Source organism: Denticeps clupeoides, chromosome 13 (assembly GCF_900700375.1).
Source record: "Denticeps clupeoides chromosome 13, fDenClu1.1, whole genome shotgun sequence".
NCBI lineage: Eukaryota > Metazoa > Chordata > Actinopteri > Clupeiformes > Denticipitidae > Denticeps > Denticeps clupeoides.
In genome coordinates this window covers 8072909-8091089 of record NC_041719.1, presented here as the reverse complement: position 1 = coordinate 8091089, position 18181 = coordinate 8072909, and the positions used below count along the sequence as shown (strand labels likewise).

At 42.4% G+C, this 18181-nt stretch overlaps 1 protein-coding gene across 5 annotated transcripts in view; it reads left to right on the top strand.

The window, feature by feature from the left end:
• Positions 1-18181, top strand: part of patj (PATJ crumbs cell polarity complex component) — a 78406-nt gene that overhangs the window by 19974 nt on the left and 40251 nt on the right. For 4 of the 5 annotated variants that reach the window (XM_028999844.1, XM_028999846.1, XM_028999842.1 and 1 more), the window contains exons 20-30: positions 6026-6232; positions 6466-6573; positions 7629-7832; positions 9111-9174; positions 9373-9475; positions 10640-10717; positions 11098-11169; positions 11395-11572; positions 11671-11781; positions 13199-13267; positions 14354-14471. In XM_028999844.1, coding sequence (XP_028855677.1) covers positions 6026-6232; positions 6466-6573; positions 7629-7832; positions 9111-9174; positions 9373-9475; positions 10640-10717; positions 11098-11169; positions 11395-11572; positions 11671-11781; positions 13199-13267; positions 14354-14471 — 1312 coding nt within the window. The remainder of the gene's footprint in view (positions 1-6025; positions 6233-6465; positions 6574-7628; positions 7833-9110; positions 9175-9372; positions 9476-10639; positions 10718-11097; positions 11170-11394; positions 11573-11670; positions 11782-13198; positions 13268-14353; positions 14472-18181) is intronic. The other variant, XM_028999845.1, reaches the window with a different exon arrangement.

The following is an 18181-nucleotide window of genomic DNA, read 5'->3' as shown; positions in this document are numbered from 1 at the left end:
TCTAGGAGCAAACTACTTATTTTCTGCACCATTAAATACATTATTTTAAAATCATACAATGTGATTTTCCTCTTTTTTGCATACTGTATCTCTCACAGTTGAAGTGTACCTGTGGTGAAAATTATATACCTCTCTCATCTTTTTATTTTAATGCACATTCCATTTTTCCACAACCTCCATTTCAGAGCTCTATATATTTAATAATAATTCACTGACCAGTGGAGCCTTTAAGACAGCAGTGCAACAAAAAATTAAGGTGCAAGCAAACATTTTACAGTTTAAAAGGGTCCCACAGCCTCGCCAGGAGTGCATTAAATTAATTTATATGTATGTAGTGGTTTGTTAATCTGTTAATAATCCGATGAGCCTTGTGGTTTTGCAGCTGAATTCCCAAAGTGGATCAACACGTTTGAACAAATCCTGAAACCCTCTATAAATCTGAGCTGTATTCTGATGGACACAGGGCTCTGCTTTTGGGGGGAAAAGACAATTCCTTAACCACAGCAATACATCAACATGATGCTTACTTAAGTGTGCATCATCCCATCTGTCTGGGATTTTAAAGATGAGCGTTGTTCTCCGGACTCCTGTGAAATGAAAATTAACTGAAAGCAGCCTGTATGAGCTGCCCATGATATGCCAGCTGTTTTTTTTCAGGATTCTCTGCCAGCCTGTTTTGGAAATTGTTTGTTTCTGTACTGAATAGCTCCTAAGAGAGTGCCAAGACGGTGCTATGATGCGGTAGTAGAGTGATTTTGCTGTTTTGTGCTGTGTTGGGCTTTAGCGGACCTTGTGACCCACCCCCCACCTTACTGCCAGCTGAGCCCCCACTGTCAGATGCAGTCTGTTCGCTTATCGATATCACACTCGCTGCTGCAGTGCTCTTAAGCCTCGGGTGAGGATGTACAGCTTCTTTGGAGTGTGATTGTGTGTTTGTTTCTTTGCATCTGAAGAGGGATCACATACACCCTGATATAAAGGTCACTTTTACATTCTGTCCTAATGACAGGGGAGCAAACAGCAAATAGAAAAGTTACTTGTCCAGTTTTAGTCCCTCACCCTGGTTCCTTTCTTTTTTTTTTTTTTTTTTTTTTTTTTAAACTTTTCCTGTGTTTCTCACCCCTGCTCTCCATTCTACTGCAAGATCAGCACACTCCAGTCTGGAGAGTGGAAATTGATTTTTTGTGTTGTGTCTCCAGCAGAGGCTTGTGCTGATAAAACGGACTGAGCTTTTCCAGACCCCTTTTATACCCCACCTTCCTTCTTTTCTCCCACCCTCCCTCTGCCTGGGAGACTTATGGTGCCCCAGCACGTACTGCCTCCCCCCTTCTGAACTCTACTAGAGTTTCACTCGAGTGTCATCTGAAGTCAAGTGTATGACTGTCAATGGATGGGTCAAATATGACTGACAGGTGCAGTATGTGTCCCTCACCAAAATTTACCCCCTCTACTACTGAAGCCAAATATTGTCCCCTGTAGGACTCATGGGGTGTCCTGTCTTTGTTTTCATTGGTCGTATGGAGATACAAGGGAGACTGTCATAATCGGATTGATGTGCGAATTAATGTTGATGGGACCCCCCTCTGTATGGCCATTCCGGCGTAATGGAGATTGATGAATGTGCCCTGGCCCTCGACGAAAGATCTGAGGGGCTGGGCGGGACACTTTAATTTAAGCAGGATCGGATTTGTGCGGGGCCATTTAGAAGTCATTATTTGGGGTTTTTCTAACAATCTGAGGCCAGCTGTGAAGTCATACTGTAATAACCTCTCTGAATAGGATCTTGATTTAAGACCCACCCCGCTGCGGTGCGGGGGCTGCCCGTAGCTGAATCGCAGGCTGACCATGTGTGTGCATAAATCCTCAGGTGACCATGTTAAACAACTGCAAAACTAACTGAAACAATCCGTTTTAAATCAGGGCAATGGCGTCAGAGAACGTGAAGGCTCCTTGTGTACAGAAAGTGAAACGGAATAACCAGTGTTAAAGAGAAGGGCTGTTTGCTCCAGTGTAAAATAAATTGTTTTGTGCACTGTAGGAGTACACTCGGAAAGTAAGGAATTTCTTTGCTGTCCATCATTACCTCAAAAAATGTTACTGCAACCAGAAAAGCAAACAAGTCATTGACCAGATGTGCTCTGCAGAGCTCTGCTGCAGCACCTTTTGCGGCCCGCAGCTGTGTTCGCATGAATGTTTATCAGAAGTGCCTTTTGATGTGAACCGGAGCCGGCACGGCCGCACGGTGCCGGGAGATTTATGGCTGAGCTGAATTTACTGCTATTGTCAGGCCTGCATTGTCTCTGCTGCAGTAGCCCTGCCAAGCGCCTGGCTGCGGCTCAGAGCCGGGTGGTAAACTGCAGCACGCAGGGGCTCACGGTCCCATTGCAGACCCCCAGTTCAAGCAACCCCGCATCTGTGTCAAGGACGTTTTCACAGCCCTCCTAAATGGATCACGGTACACACTTTGCCAGAGCATGGTGTTCTAAAAGGGTTCTGCACCACTGAAGTACTCGGGTAGTTTTGATTTATTTGACTGGCTGCTTTCTCGATAACCAGTTTTAGTTCCTGAGATTAGAATTCCATTATGCAACTTGTCACAATAATGATCGCGCAGGCCGTTAATGATTGGAGGACCAATAAAAAAAATCTCCCTTAAAGCACGGAAGGGTTAACCCGGATTCAAGCTGTAATCTTGTTCACGGTCACGGCTAGTGGCGTGGTCATCCACATCGTGAGAACCTCCATCAGTCCGGAGCACCATTTCTCTCTGGAGACACCCAAGAGGAGGGGGGTGGGGGGTAAAAGGCAGCGATGTAGAGAAAGGCAGAACTGGAAAGAGGGAAAGACAGAGGGAGCGTTCCTGGAATCCTCTTTAGCAGAAGATTTAAAGCGGCGGTGAGGCAGTGCTCAGACACACAGCAGATGACTGCAGTTTGTCGAAATGATCAACCGGGCCCAGATTTATGGCTGATCTGACACTGTGGGGAGGAAAATCAACTTTTTGGTGCCCAAAAACACTCAGCAGCAACCGCCATTCAATGTTTTTTTTTATTCTTCATTATTTTATTTCTCTTCTTCACACACTATTAAGCCTTACAATTGTATGCAGTGCTGTGAAACCCACACACACCAAGACATAAAACAGTGGTGAGGATTCTGGATTCTACTTTCTATAGTGTGAGAGAAGTTTGGAAATGTATTTTCCTTTTTTGATGAACTAGTAAATATCATGGATGTCCTTTCCTGTCCGATGGCAATGTCCTTTCATATTCTAATAAAAGTTAAACCTTTCTATTTATATTTACTATATTTATTACATTACAAGTGATCATTTGTAAATTACATTACAAAAATGAATTAAAAATAAAATGTTCATGTTTTTGGTCATAACTGACCCATGGCCTGTAACATGGAAAGCAGCTGCACCCCCTGATGAGACCCATTTTATACGGATCTTTAAATCACAGGCGCACCAAAGCGGAAATATAAATAAAAAACGGGGGCTGTTTGGAGTCTGACAGGCCTGAGAATCTGCGTTGAACACGGCGGTCTTGTCCTCTGCAAGTGACGTATGCCCCATCACTATCCGCAGACTGTTTTTCCACTCTCACTGAGCACACGGCCCCCCCAAAGCCACCCCAGGTCCCGCTAGGCCACTCTCCGCTTTTCAAAAGCCTGCGCTGCTGACATCATTGCCCATGTGGGACGGTGTATGGAAGGTGTGTGTGTGTGTGTGTGTGTGTGTGTGAGAGTGTGTGCTTGAAGGCCGACTATGCTTGGCTGAAACTCCAGAGCCGGACAATGCAGCTTGTGTCTTCGCAAAGAACCAGCTGGGGTGGAACTTCAAATCCCCTCTCAAACTTTCCCCCTCTACCCCCACCCCCTCTGTCCAGGCCTCACTTCACCTCGCTCCAAAAATTGCTTCCCCCCCCACCCCCCCCCCCCCCCCCTCCTCCTGCTGACGCTGCAGCTCCACCACGTGGTGTAATCATGGCCTGTAATTGGACTCGGTGCTGACCCAGTTCTAAGGCATGTCTACTGTGCTGAAGTCTCCTGTCTAGCCTCTGCTGGATGTGGTCTGCAGCTCCTAATGTACGTCCAGACATTGTTGCACTGGGAAGATGGTGAACTTCTCTTCAGAAAGCTCCTCAGACAAACCTGCTGCTAGATTGAGCCGATTATTTGGAGAACAGTGCATCTTTTGACTGAGGGGGTTTTCACACCGGAAAAGGATCTGGTTTGCACCATTTTCAGGCCTACTGGACCAATGGCGCCATTACCAAAATCGTTATTGCTGCCCCTCATCTTTCCATTCTTCTTTTGACTATCTTGATTCAGTCTGGCCATTTTGGCACACATTGCCATGTCCAGAAGTCGAAAAAGCTCTTTTCATTCCAAAGGCTGATGACAGTTGTATTAGCTTTTGTAGTGCGACTGCTTATGCAACCTATGTCTCCATCCAATAGGAATGCTCCATCAAATGACTCACTGATCAGTGCGACACTGGGATTTTATTCTTGGGTATTGACTTGCGTCATAGTCTGTGATTCAGTATTTGTTATACTAATGTGTACATAAATCAAGCTTGATGTCATGCTCACGTTTATTAGATCAATGTGGCTTACAATGAACTAAAATGCTAATGTTCGTTGCTCCACTGTCCTCTGCCTTGTTTGCCACTCTTTTTAACCTGGTACCATTTGCAGAACTTTGGTCTCCTTCAGCTTCTGCCTACTCCTTACTTCCTAACATGGAAGAACACACAAACGTAGGCTGCACGGGTTCTATATTTTTAAACCAGCCTGTTCTGCCATCGTTCCTTGCTTACAGAAACATGAGGACCTCAACAGGATGCGTCTTGTTATCTGTTGCAACAAGTCAGTGGTGTAGCTCAACATTACTTGGCCATGTGTCAGCTGTCTGTCTTGTCATCTTGCTTAGCGGCACGAAGGCAAGAACGCACAGAGCCTTTGTCTCTCACCTGTTCAAGGCAGTCTCCAGTTTTCCACCCTCCTCCCCACACCTGTCTTTCCAGGCAACAAGTGCACTCCCACTAAACCATAGTCATCTCTCACCGAACCGGAGAACCGCAAAGGATTACGGGTGACCATAAATGCTTTTACCTGTCCCCAAGGCAGTACGCTTTCCTTGCTAATTACAGCGCCGCTGTTTAGTTTTTATAATGACATAACCACTTGTTAATTACTTTTATACAGTCTCTCGTCACATAAACCCACCCCCTCCCCATATGGGTCATCAAATATATTGTTGGAGGCCTCAAATTGGCTTCGAATTGCAGTTTTATGGCAAGGCTGACTTAGGACATGATTGATCGCCTGTGACACTTGTGCACTGAGTCTGGTTGGCTTTGTTGGGTCTATAGTATTTAAAAAGAGAGAGAGAGAGAGAGAGAGAAAAATCAGCAAACAGTCTGGCAGGTTTCAGCAGCGTGTGGTTAAGACCGGAATGTGTGCAGCAGCCATGCCTGTCTGGCCATGTGTTTCCCCTTTTAACACTGTATCAGCACACTAAGGTCACGTTAGGTCACTTTACATATTTTCAGAGGGCTTATAAGGATTTGGATTGTGTGTGGGACAGTGAGCAAATGTAATAAATAATGGGGCATTTAGCTTTTGTACTGCTGGCTTTGTTTTGCCTTTCTTTGTGTTCCAGATTGTTCTTTTTTTATCACTTAATAATGTGGTGTTCAGTTATAAATTAAATAATTTCTAGCTCATTATCCTAAGAAGTATTTGATTTAACAATTGCTTTCATTCTGTATTATTTTGTATTATCTTTGTATTTAAATTTGCACTATTCTGTAGGGCTGCAATCAGCTTCAGCAAATAATATGCGGCAGTACTGTGCCAGCTTTTTCTCTCAAAACTGAACCCTCCCCCAATCCCTCATTCTGGTTCTGACACCCCTTGCCCACGTGTAATTTTTTTATTTTTATTTTTTTACTGTTTGCTGTGGTCTGTGCTGCCCTGTTACTGTGTGATGTGGTCTGTGCTGCCCTCCACAGGATCCTTTGGACGTAGCTCGATCTGTCATTGTGATCCGCTCGCTGGTGCCTGGTGGTGTGGCTGAGAGGCATGGTGGCATCCTCCCCGGTGACCAGCTGGTCTACGTCAATGACGCTCAACTGGACACCTGCTCCCTGGCTCAGGCTGTGGAGGTGCTGAAGACTGCTGCGCCTGGCACAGTCTACCTAGGCATCCGGAAACCTTTGGTATACGAAGCAGTCAGGCTACCAAGAAATTGAACAATTCAAATATGATATGATATGATAGGCCTTCAACAAATATTCCATGTGTCTCTCTGTCTCTCTCTCATTGATGTGTGATCACTTAGATGATTGATCAGAACTACAAATAATACTGTATGTGCTCTAGAGCTTCTAAAACATTTGAGCCATATTTAGTGATCTGTGGGTGTATATTATGTCTACATGTATGTTTTTAGACAGAGGAGATCAGCTCTGCAAACATTGGTCTGGAGTCTGCTGGTGACCATGGTTTGGATCCCTTAGAGGAGCTCTCTGTTACCCACAACCACCTTGCAGCCTCCAAGGTATTGTTGGCTGCCTAAATGTGCCACACAGGGTAAAGTCCATGGTCCTGCCCCATGATAAATAGTCTGGTTACCATTGCCATTGTTTTATAGAGAGGTACAAATGATTCCGTACTCATGAGGGAACTTTTGAGGTGATTCATAACTTCCTCTTTACTCCCCCTCCTCCCGTTTTGATATGTCGCGTATTATCCTTGAATTTTCAGCAAAGATATAATTGCAGTAAGGAGTCAAGTACCATCGTAAATCTACTAAAAACGAGACTAATTGTGCCATTAATATTTTAGACTGCACATTTTTCATGGCAAATTGGTTTGTGGGGCTGCACAGGGGCTGAGCTGAGGGAAAAGGCGCTGAGCTGGCTGAGTCGGGCAGTAGGGGAGGGCTGAGAGTGCTCTTTAAGTGCATCTGGGGGTGAGGGAGCTCCGAGGACAGCCTGACCGCCTGTTGCTGTGAGGAGAAGGCCTGCTTTGTATGCAACAGACTCCAGAGCAGCTCAGTTTCTTGCTCACTCACGCAATTTGTACTCTTCTAATGACCACGGCTATTTTTAAAAACATGCAAGAGAGTGAGATGTGATGCTGTGGGGGGATTGGGCTGTAATGAAGGGACATTAAATGGTGCATTGTGTGGTGAGTTAAGGACACATCACACTGGGGCAGTGGTGGCCTAGTGGTTAAGGAAGCGGCCCCGTAATCAGAAGGTTGCTGGTTCGAATCCCGAGCCGCCAAGGTGCCACTGAGCAAAGCACCGTCCCCATACACTGCTCCCCGGGCACCTTTCATGGCTGCCCACTGCTCAACAAGAGTGATGGGTTAAAAGCAGAGGACACATTTTGTTGTGTGCACCGTGAACTGTGCTGCAGTATTTCACAATGACAATCAGTTCACATTCACCATGTCATTCTTATTTTAGTCACACTAAGAAAAACACTAACTCTCAATGGTATAGTATAAAATAAAATGTCCATGAATTAAGTTTTTTAGTTGAAGGTGTGGTTGTAGTGTAAGGTGTTGGTCCTTGTGCATTGACTGTGGATATTTTGGGTGGTTCAGTCTCTGATCCATGAGGAGCTAGAAGATGAAGATGAGCCTGAGCTTATCTTGGACAGTAGGCCTCGCTATGCATCCCTAACGCCTGCCCCAGTAGAGATCCCTGGCATTGAGCATGAGATGGCCGTGGATGAGGAAGAGCAGGAGGAGGTGAAATCAACCCATCCTGTCATCCTTGCTTTGCTTCCTTCTTCGATGGATGTCCAGGTAAATGGGAAAATTGCTTTTCTTTCAGTCTTCCCAAACATGCTTAGTTTTCCTTAACAAACACTGTATATCCAGAAAGTATTAACAGCACGTCACATTTTCCACATTTTGTTATGTTACAGCCTTATTCCAAAATGGATTAAATGCATGTTTAAAATAAAAAACTCAGAGGTCATAGCCTTTGTTCAAGACTTTGTTGATTCACCTTTTTGCTGCAATTACAGCCTCAAATCTGTTTGAATATGATGCCACAAGTGTGGCACACCCATCCTTGGCCATTTTTGCTTATCCCCTTTGCAGCACCTCTTAAGATCTATCAGGTTGGATCTCTCCAGAGATCTTAAATTGGATTAAAGTCTGAGCTCTGGCTGAGCCACACAAGGACAGAGTTTTCCTGAAGCCACTCCATTGATATCTTGGCTGTGTGCTTAGGGTTGTTATCCTGCTTGTTGATGCCCAGTCTGAGTTCAAGAGCGCTCTGGAGCAGGTTTTCATCCAGGATTTCTCCACAGCATAATGCTGCCACCCCATTCATCACTTTAGGGATGGTATTGGCCTGGTGATGAGCGGTGCCAGGTTTCCTCCAAATGTGATGCCTGGCATTCATATAAATTTCATATTCATATTCATTTCTTTCTCATGGTCTTCAGGTGGCTTTTGTGCAAACTACAGGCGGGCTGCCATGTGCCTTTTACTAAGGCCACTCTACCATACAGACCTGATTGGCGGATTGCTGCAGAGATAGTTGTGCTTCTAGAAGGTTCTCCTCTGTCCACAGAGGACCTCTGGAGCTCTGACAGAGTGGCTATCAGGTTCTTTGTAACCTCCCTGACTAAGGCCCTTCTTCCCTGATCGCTCAGTTTAGACAATTTCTTTGACTTCATGCTTAATTTGCGCTCTGACATGAACTGTCAACTGTGGGACCTTATAAAGACAGGTGTGTGCCTTTCCAAATCATGTCCAATCAACTTTTTTTTTTCTACAGGTAGATCCCAATTAGTCTGCAGTAAAATCTCAATAATGACCAGGGGGAACAGAAGGCACCTGAGCTCACTTTTGAGCTTCATGGCAAAGGCTGTGAATTCTTATGTATATGTGCTTTCTCAGTTTTTTATTTTTAATACATTTTATTAAAACTTCAAGTAAACATTTTTCATGTTGTCCATTTTGGAATAAGGCTGTAACATGGCAAAATTTGGAAAAGCACTTTCCGAATGTACTGTATGTGTGTGTACTGTAATGCTTTTTGTGGTTTATTTTTTTATTACTTGGTGACAGGAGGAAACAAATGCCACATTTGGAGATAAGGAAATGGGGAGATGTGAAAATGAACTGAGGAACAGTGAGTTAAACAGCAGTGCAGTCATGTTGCAAGACATTTAAACATTTTTTATTAAGATTAGTCAAAGTAATAATGTTTGGAAGTACCCAGTAAAATATAATAAATTATATAAATTATGTAATTCCAGGTGTAATGAAATTATCTTTTTGTAGTTTCACTTTGTGCACAGTTTTGTGTTTATTTGCATATGTGTTTTAGGTCAACCCATGCCATCATGGCTTGAAGTAGGTGACAGTGGGGCAGATTCAGACTCTAAGAATGACGATGAGTCTGAGTTGACTTTGACAGATACAGATACAGAGTGAGACATGCATTAATACACACAGACATACATGTAAACAGTGTCTTTAAAATATATTTTGCTTTTGCTTTTTTTATGCAATAAGTGCATTCATTACTCCACACAGCAGTTTATTATGTGACAATTGTCATGAGGTCAAATTACATTACATTACATTTTTCATTAATAAAACCTGAAAGTTTTTGATGCTTAAGATGTTAAATGCCTAGTTGTTCTACAATTATGAACCACAAAAGACATTTGAATCAAATACAAAAGTAACTAATTTTATTGGAAATTTTATTGGATAGATCTGCAGCCTCCCCTACTGGTCGAAGGTGGTATAACTAATGTGAAGACCTAACTATAAGTCAAAATTGCTGTTACTTAAAGATCTGGTGTGATATAAATGTACATTTTAAATAGTTAGATAGATACTTGCAGAGTCGATAATTTCTTTTATATGTGTAAAAATCTTCTGTGATCGTATCTATCATCACTGACAGTCTCTCTTCTCATGCTCTTATTTAATCAACAGAGAGGATGTCATTGCACACTTATTCTAATACAAGTTGTATATTTCACTTTTTCATAATTCCATAACTGCTTAATATCCACTGAAATTACAAAAATGAGCCCACAGTCTGTTGCCGTCTGTTATCAGTTTCTGCTAGGAGCTGTAAAAATCCAGTAAGCCCAGTCAACGCTGCACATCTGACATTCATTTTCATCCAATTCAGAATAACTCCATCACACTTTGATTAAAATGCATATCAGCCTGAAATTGTGGCCAATTTAATTCTCTCATCCAGAAGTCTGGAGAGTCAGTGAAAACCATCTGAGGGCTTCTGTAAAGATTCCTCCTTTATCCTCCAACAGTCTAATGAGCTTGGGTGGGGATTAGTGGTTAGCTGCAGATGGGGATTCTCATCATGCACACTGGGTCCTGGTAATAAACTCTCAGATCACCTGGCTTCTATGAGATTAGATTTTCACACCCTAACTGCCTGGGCTTCCAAAATTATGACTCGGCCCATCCTCCCGATAAGCATCATCAAGCATGACAGCATGTTATCTCTGGAGGACCCTGTGACAGGCAGTGCCATTTTGAGTGCTGTGTTTGTTATTATTGTCATCTTGGACTCTTAGTGTGCAATGGTGCTGATGTATGTCCAATCCGTCTAGCAGATCTGTGCATTTGCCGGCCAGAGAAAAGAAGAGAAGTCGGGCAGCAGGAATGCTGACTGCTAGAGGAGGGAACAGGTACAGCAGGAGAACATTGCACTGCACTGTTCTTATATATTACAAATATTTGAATAATTATAGTAATATAGTAGTATTATTAGTAGTAGTATTATAGTAATTTCAAGGATTGTGTCTGGAAAGCAGGGTGAGGAGTACATAGGGTGAAACATTTAACATTAATGCCATTCATGAGTCCTATTGTGTTCCGTTGTAACATTATGAAAAAAAGTAAATAAGAATCCTGAACCAGATTGATATTTTGGATTTAATTACATTTAAAGAGCTTCTATTTGCATATTTCAGACATTTTTAAATTTTAGAGATCGTGCTCTAGATGGCACAATTGAGACTTTGGAGAGTCAATACACTACATTAAGTTTGTTATTTGTGCTTTTCAGCGAGCTACCAGAGAGAGAAGAGGGCGAGGGTGAAGAGACACCTGCTTTCAGCCACTGGGGCCCTCCACGCAGGCAAGCCTTTCTTATGTCTGCTTTTTTTATTTGCTGTTTTTCATATTGTTTTGATAGTTAATGTTGTTTAATATATATAATTTATGTTTAATACCATTTTTTTTATCCTGGTTATTATTTATTTCTTTTTTTGTAATTCCTGTTTTTCAGATCAGTGAGGGTTATAAGGTAACTTTTCACAGTGTCCATATCTGATTATGGTGATGTGTTTGTATGTGTGGGCAGGGTGGAGGTATGGTTGGAAAGTTTGGAGACTCTGGGCATCAGCATTGTTGGCGGCCGAACGGTCATCAAGCGGCTAAAGAACGGAGAAGAGTTGAAGGGCATCTTCATTAAGCAGGTCCTGCCAGACAGCCCTGCTGGCCGCACAGGAGAACTGAAGACCGGAGACAAGATCCTGCAGGTGCCACAGCTCTCTGTAGTGGAGAGAACAGGGTTTTGATCATTTAGCATTGCCTCTGCCTCTGCCTTTGCCCCTCACTCCTGTCTACATTTGGACAGGTATCGGGGGTAGACCTTCAAAATGCCAGCCACGAAGAGGCTGTTCAGGCTATCAAGGCAGCTCCCAGCCCAGTGGTATTCATTGTCCAGAGCCTGTCTTCCACACCTCGGGTAAAGTTATACTTGCTGCATGCTTCGTGTTGTATTTCTTTTGTACATTACCAATAATATTGCTGATGACAGTCTATAATTTGGAGACAGCATGTTCAGGACCATTGTAATAATCTTGCAGGCCAAGAGAGCCAATTGAGCAAAAATAGTCAAATAGTTATATTTTGTGTACACTCATTTCAAAAGGTATCTGTGTAGAAAATCTGTTTATGTCTGTTTTCCTCCAACTCCCACCACCAGGACCATTTCTTAGGCTTTGATGTTTTGAAATTATTTTGATTGTTTTTTTTCCCCCAAAAAGTTTAGATAAAACACGTAACATATAATAAAGACAGTATAAGATAAAGACTAAGAAGTAAATTAATGAAAACAAACTTCACTCCCATTGGTATCAAACAGCATACATGCAGACTAGATGTTCATATACTCAGTTACTCTTGTTATCTTCAGACAGATCTATATTTTTATTTTTTCCATGAATCGTTTCCATATTCTTTCAAAGACTGGTTATTAAAACGTATTTTTTACATTGGAAACCTTTATAACATTTGCCTTGTCCATAAGGGGATTTTAGACCCATTTATCCTCTTCCAAAACACTGATATACATCTTTTTGCATTTAGTAGACTGAGGCCCATCAGTGTCTGCTCACTCTTATTATATGCATGCTGGTCTAGGTACAATGCAACTAGAAAATAACTGTATCTAATGGGACTGGTTTAGAGCTCATCTTCATCATCACAGCCCGCAGTGATGCGTTTTTTTTTTTCCCTTTCATCACGCTTGCTTTGCATTGTAATCTCATCTTCAATATCCAAGATTCTCTGTTCATCTTGCCGCACTCTTGCCATACATTCGCCCATGTCGTCTTCAGCAGTGTCATCATCCCTTCAAGTCTATTCATGAAATCAGATCTCATCTCCCAAATTGCAAACAGCTACAGGCTTGTTCCTTCCTCACAGTCTTTTCCGGCTTCAGGGGGCCCACTGGTTGGTCCCTTCGCGCGGCCTCTGCCTGGGCCTCCGTAGCACTAAATTAAGTTAATTTAGTCTGCCATCCTGACTCGCCACAGTCTTTCACTCTTTTCCCAGTTTTTGACATGTTATTACTAACTACTTTTTCTTTCCAAACTACGAGTGTTTTACAGTCATTTTTTCAACTATTCTCTGAGTAGCGAAAATCATGTCTGTTTAGATGGCAACCATATTTCAAGTCCTGTGTGGCCTTTTTAGCACAATTGAGGCTTTTCATTTCTTTGAGATAATTGGATGTGTTTGCAGTGCGCCATTGCTGCCCTGTTGTTTGCATTTCTTGCTTTTCAGGGAACACGTAAACACATCTTCATTTGTGGTGCTCTGGTATCTTATCTATTAGCAGGCAGTTTTCACGCTGTGCATCTTTTGTTCTCTCTCTGCAGCCAATGTCTGTGATAGGCCCCAGTTACAGCAAGCTCAAGGCTAAAAAGAAAACCTCTGCTAACCCTGTGGTAAGATCCTCCTTCTTAAAACCTAAAAGACACCCTTCCCAGCATTACTTTCTTCACCATCACCACCTAGCACCAAGTAGAGGACAGCCAATAACACGGGTAATCTCTGGAAGAGGTTAATGGAGAACAAATATGGAAATGCATCTTGAGATGTGGTGAAGAGTGAGACAGCAAGAGGACACCGAGTTCATTCCTAAAGTACTGCTGAGCCCATCACTTTATCAGAGAAAGCAATGACTTTTATCTGCTAATTAATTTAAATAATTTTAATTGACCTAATTGGTCTAACTTTCATTAACATCACTTTCAGTTCTGGATAGCCGATTAGTAACCACCATAAGAGACCGTAATTACAGTGGGCAAATTTAATTAAGATTTCACTACACGGCTAAATGAGAAAATTCATATCTCATTTTGGATGAAACAAGTGCATTAAGTTGATTGGAGTGCAGCTGTGGCTCCAAGGGAGGAGGGGAGGAACATCCCTACATCCCCACTCTTTCTCTCTGATTTTCAAACCTCCTTTTAACATTCACAACAGTTCCATGCACATTGCATTTGCATGACGTCCAGCCAGCCTTTCAATTGTTCAACAAGTCTGAAGTGGTCTTAGTTGAAGGCCCCCCCAACACACACACCCCATTTCCTGGGTGCAGTCACTGACTATGTCCTAATAGGAATCTAATGTTAACAGATGACTAATTTTGGAACCCAATGGCTGCCGACTCCACCGAGGCACAATTAGTTTTGATTAAAGGCAATTGCTCGGGGATAAGCGCACAGCTAACAGGCTGTTGTTATGTATCCTGTCTGCCCAGCATTGCAGGGTGCGGACCTCATATTTGCCATTCAGAGTGATGCCCAGGCATGCTGCGTGACTGGATTTTAAAGTTTTTCTAGCTGTGTAACACTGGACCGGCACGTTTTTTTTGTGTTTTTGGAGTTTTAACTGGCAGAAGGCACTGAACTGATTTGGAATTGAGCTTTGAACTGAAACTCACTTCCATGTCGTTCACTTGTCTTTCCTCCTATCTGATTTTACAACTATCATTTTTTTAATCACATCTCTGCTTTCTTTTCATACAGTTGAAACCAATGCCTGGAGGTGCCCCACCTCCCGTTCGACCCCCTCCTCCATACCGTCCCCCCAGCCAGGTCCAGGAGGAGGGGAAGCAGGTGGAGGATGAACTTGAGCAGGCTAGAGGTGAGGCACTTCCTTGCAATCGCCCATCTGCTCATCTCTTTAAAGAGCCCACTCAGGGGTCCAGGTTCGGTGGCCCTCTACTGGTTGTCAATAGAATCCCTCTGTTTTAATGTAGCTGTAACATTTATACCCCATAATGTTTTGACCACTTTTCCCTTCTGTTTAATTGATGTCACAAAGTAAATTAAAAAAAGGAATACATCACATTCCAAAAATCCAAACTATGTAGTGGCTGTTGAACTGGACCCTGCAGTTTGCTCTCTGGTTTTCCTCCAGACTCACAAAAGCTATTTACACAGTGCAAAAAAAAAAAGATTTCAGTCATATTTAAATGATTAAAAGTCTGTATAATGAACATTAGTTTTGCTTTAAAGGATCTTTTTTTCCATATATTTCTTGCACTGTGAAAATAGTTTATTCTCTGAATTAGATTTTTTTTTCCTGAGTAATTTATGGCCAGTTTGGCCTGTAGCATTCCTACGAACAGTTCACTGGTGACATTGACCTCTGGCACTGCCACATCGTGCCTTGCTATGTCCAGCTGTTACCAGCTGTTGCTGTACCTCTGATTTCTGGATGGCCTGTGGTCACACATTCCCTCTGAGCCAAATCTGCTCTCCCTGACTATAAAATGGAAAACCTTTGATGCTGTTGACTATTCAGAAAAAGCTGGAAAATTGGTTTCTGATGCAAAAACATAAATAAGAATTGTATTTTTTTTGTGCATTTGAGTGCATGGGTTTTTTTTTTTTTTTTGGTTTTGTTTTTTTAAAGCTCTATTGCATGGCAGTTTATGCCAGGTCACTCAATAACTGATGGGATTTCAGCTGCTACGAATTAATCACAGAGAACTTCAGGAAGCTTTTATTTCTACTTTCTTTTATCTGACAGATCTTTTTGTTTTTTTTCTTGTTTGAGCCTGAATAATCTGAGAGATCAGAGGGATCTGGAGAGAGTCTGGTAGGGTTGCAATGTGTTCGAAAATAAAATCCAGAATCCTTAAATTTCTGAGCACAAAGTTTCTATCTATTTTCCAGTCAGGGATTTAAAAAATGGAACACTGTTTTTTCATTCTGAACAGGTGGGTGAGAATTTATGGATGGTTTATGGATCTTCTTTGCAAACTTGTTGTGAATGGTCCATCTTTCTGATTAGTCACTCTAGCTAATGTTTTGGGCCTTGTGTTGGGAATATTTTTTAGGTAAAAAAATAAAATTAGATTGTGGGAAAGTTACATTCAAACTGTTTCAATTTAATACAGTCTGTGATAATCATTCTGTGAAAGAATTATGTGCAGCATTGCACAGTCAGAATAAAAAAAACATGACAGGAATGTATGCCTGAAAATGGCTAAAAGAAGGTTATTCATTGTTTAAATTGCTTTCTTTTATTAGAGCAAAGGCTCTTGCTTATATGAGAGGTTGATGTTAAGTTGCATAATATAAAGTCTCCATAATCCCACTGCAGATTTTGTGGCGTGGGGTTGCTAGGACATTGGGGAACCTGCAGCACTGGATTAGATTCCTGGGTGAAATTTATGCGGATCTGAATGATTGACTAGTGCCATCTGTTCTCTTCTCTGTAAGTTTGGTGTCTAGGTGAAAAGAGAGTGGTTGCAGTGCTTTGCATTTTTCATTGTTTGCTGCAGCATCATGAAAACCTTGCAGAGGAGTCGTTTATAATAGCTGCCTCATAATGTGTTAATAATTGAAATGTCCCTCTATGGGACTCATCTTCCCACTTGACCCTCCACAAGAGAGGTTCCCAGTGGTATCTCAGAGCATGCATCCACACACACCTAAACAACTGCAGCCTTCCAGTGAGAAATTGATCACTGCATATCATTATATTGACAACCCCCTGCCTCCTTGCCATTTTCTACTCTGAGCAGGAGTTGGCTAGTCAATTCGTCTGCACAAACAGGGAAAAAAGAAATACTTGTTTGCTACTTTTTTGCAGAGAAAGCGACTTTTTTTTTCTGCTGTCAGTCTGTTTACGTAAACTGAGTTTTTCCTCACTCCTTGGCGGTGGCACATTTGGTAATTTCTGCTGTGCTGCAGCAGTAGAGTTTTTTTGACTGCATTACCAGTTGATAAAATAAAATAACTGTGTGTGTAGTTGCACTTGTCATGTTTACTTGCCAAAAGGGTAAATAAGAAATGTCAGAGAAGGTTAACAGAGAGAAAACAGGGTCGCCTTTCCTGTCGTGTGCAGTGTGCTTTCTCATCTCTCCACCCCCCCACCCCCCCTCGCTCCCAGTCCCCTATCCCTCTCCTCATCCCATCATTTCCCCATCGCTCCTCGATATACTACAAAACACACTGTTGCCACGGTGGCACAGGCAGGGTCCCTAGGTAGCCACTTAGTCACCGAAGCGTGCTCGTCCCCCCATGTGGCCTATGCTGCTCGTCACCATTACCTATTTGTATTCAAGCCTCCACGCTTTCAGCAAAGTCACTGGAATAGAATGAGCGCAGCCTCACGGGCTGTGTGTGTTTTTGAATGTTTACTTGGTATGAAGTAGATATGCTGCATTCCCTCTTCTCTCTCTTTCTCCTCGCCTGCCTCGGGCGAAGGGCGAAGAAGGGAATATGCAGCCTCTTTCCACGGCTCCATCGGCTCATAGCTGCAATATTGTGTGTGGTCTTTCAGATAGGGATTGTGCTCGTATGTGTCTGTCCGGATTTAATTATTACAGCCTGATTGATGAAACAGGGGTTGAGCAGGGTTGGAACATTATGGATTTTTGTTGCTCAGTAGTGATGAATTGTGTGTGTGTTTGCACACCTATACATCTACACACTCTGTTATGCTGTATGAAGCTCAAAACTAAATCCATGGAGAGTGCATCAGTTGCTCTGTGATGAATACTAAAATGAAGATATGCTCATTACTTCACTCAGGGACTCCCTGAGTAACATCAGTTCAGACTAATCATACCACTCTTAGTCCTGGCATTTTGATTGGCTGAAAGGAACCCTGGGGGTAACAATGTAAATACTATTCCACTGTATTATATGGTCATGTCACATGACCAGTTGCTGTGGGAATGACATTGCTTATGAACACTAAAGATGGAAAAAAATAATAATAAAAAGAGATCATAATGCTTTTATGCCATGTTAATAAAATATACAAATGTTCAAAATACAGTTTTTGGTGCATATCTACAATGAGAATATATATGGTTTGTATATAATGAATATACAGAATAGACCATGTGCATCATGAGGCAGTGGTGGCCAATCGGGTAAGGAAGCAGACCCTTAATCAGAAGGTTGCGGGTTTGAATCTCGAAACACTGAGGTGCCACTGAGCAAAGCATGGGTCCCCACACACTGCTCCCTGAGTGTCTGTCATGGCTACCCACTGCTCACTAAGAGTGATTGTCATTGTGAACATAAAAAATGTGTCCCCTAGATTTAACAATCACTTCACTTTTTCATGTTATAGCTGTTGTAACAAAATGTTCCTCCCCTCCTGCGTTTTTGTTAACATAATATTTTAAGTTTTTGTTGCTAAGTATTGTTTGAGGAGATGAAGAGGGTTTTTTGTTATAGACCATGATGAGAGATGACTCCTGCAGGGGTGGACATGGTTGTGGGAGAAGCAGATTTGCCTTGTGGTGCTGGTGTGGTGGAGGTTGTGTGGGTGCTGATCATGTCTTGCCATGTTTCTCTGTGGCTGTGTGCAGGGGCTTTCATGTCTGT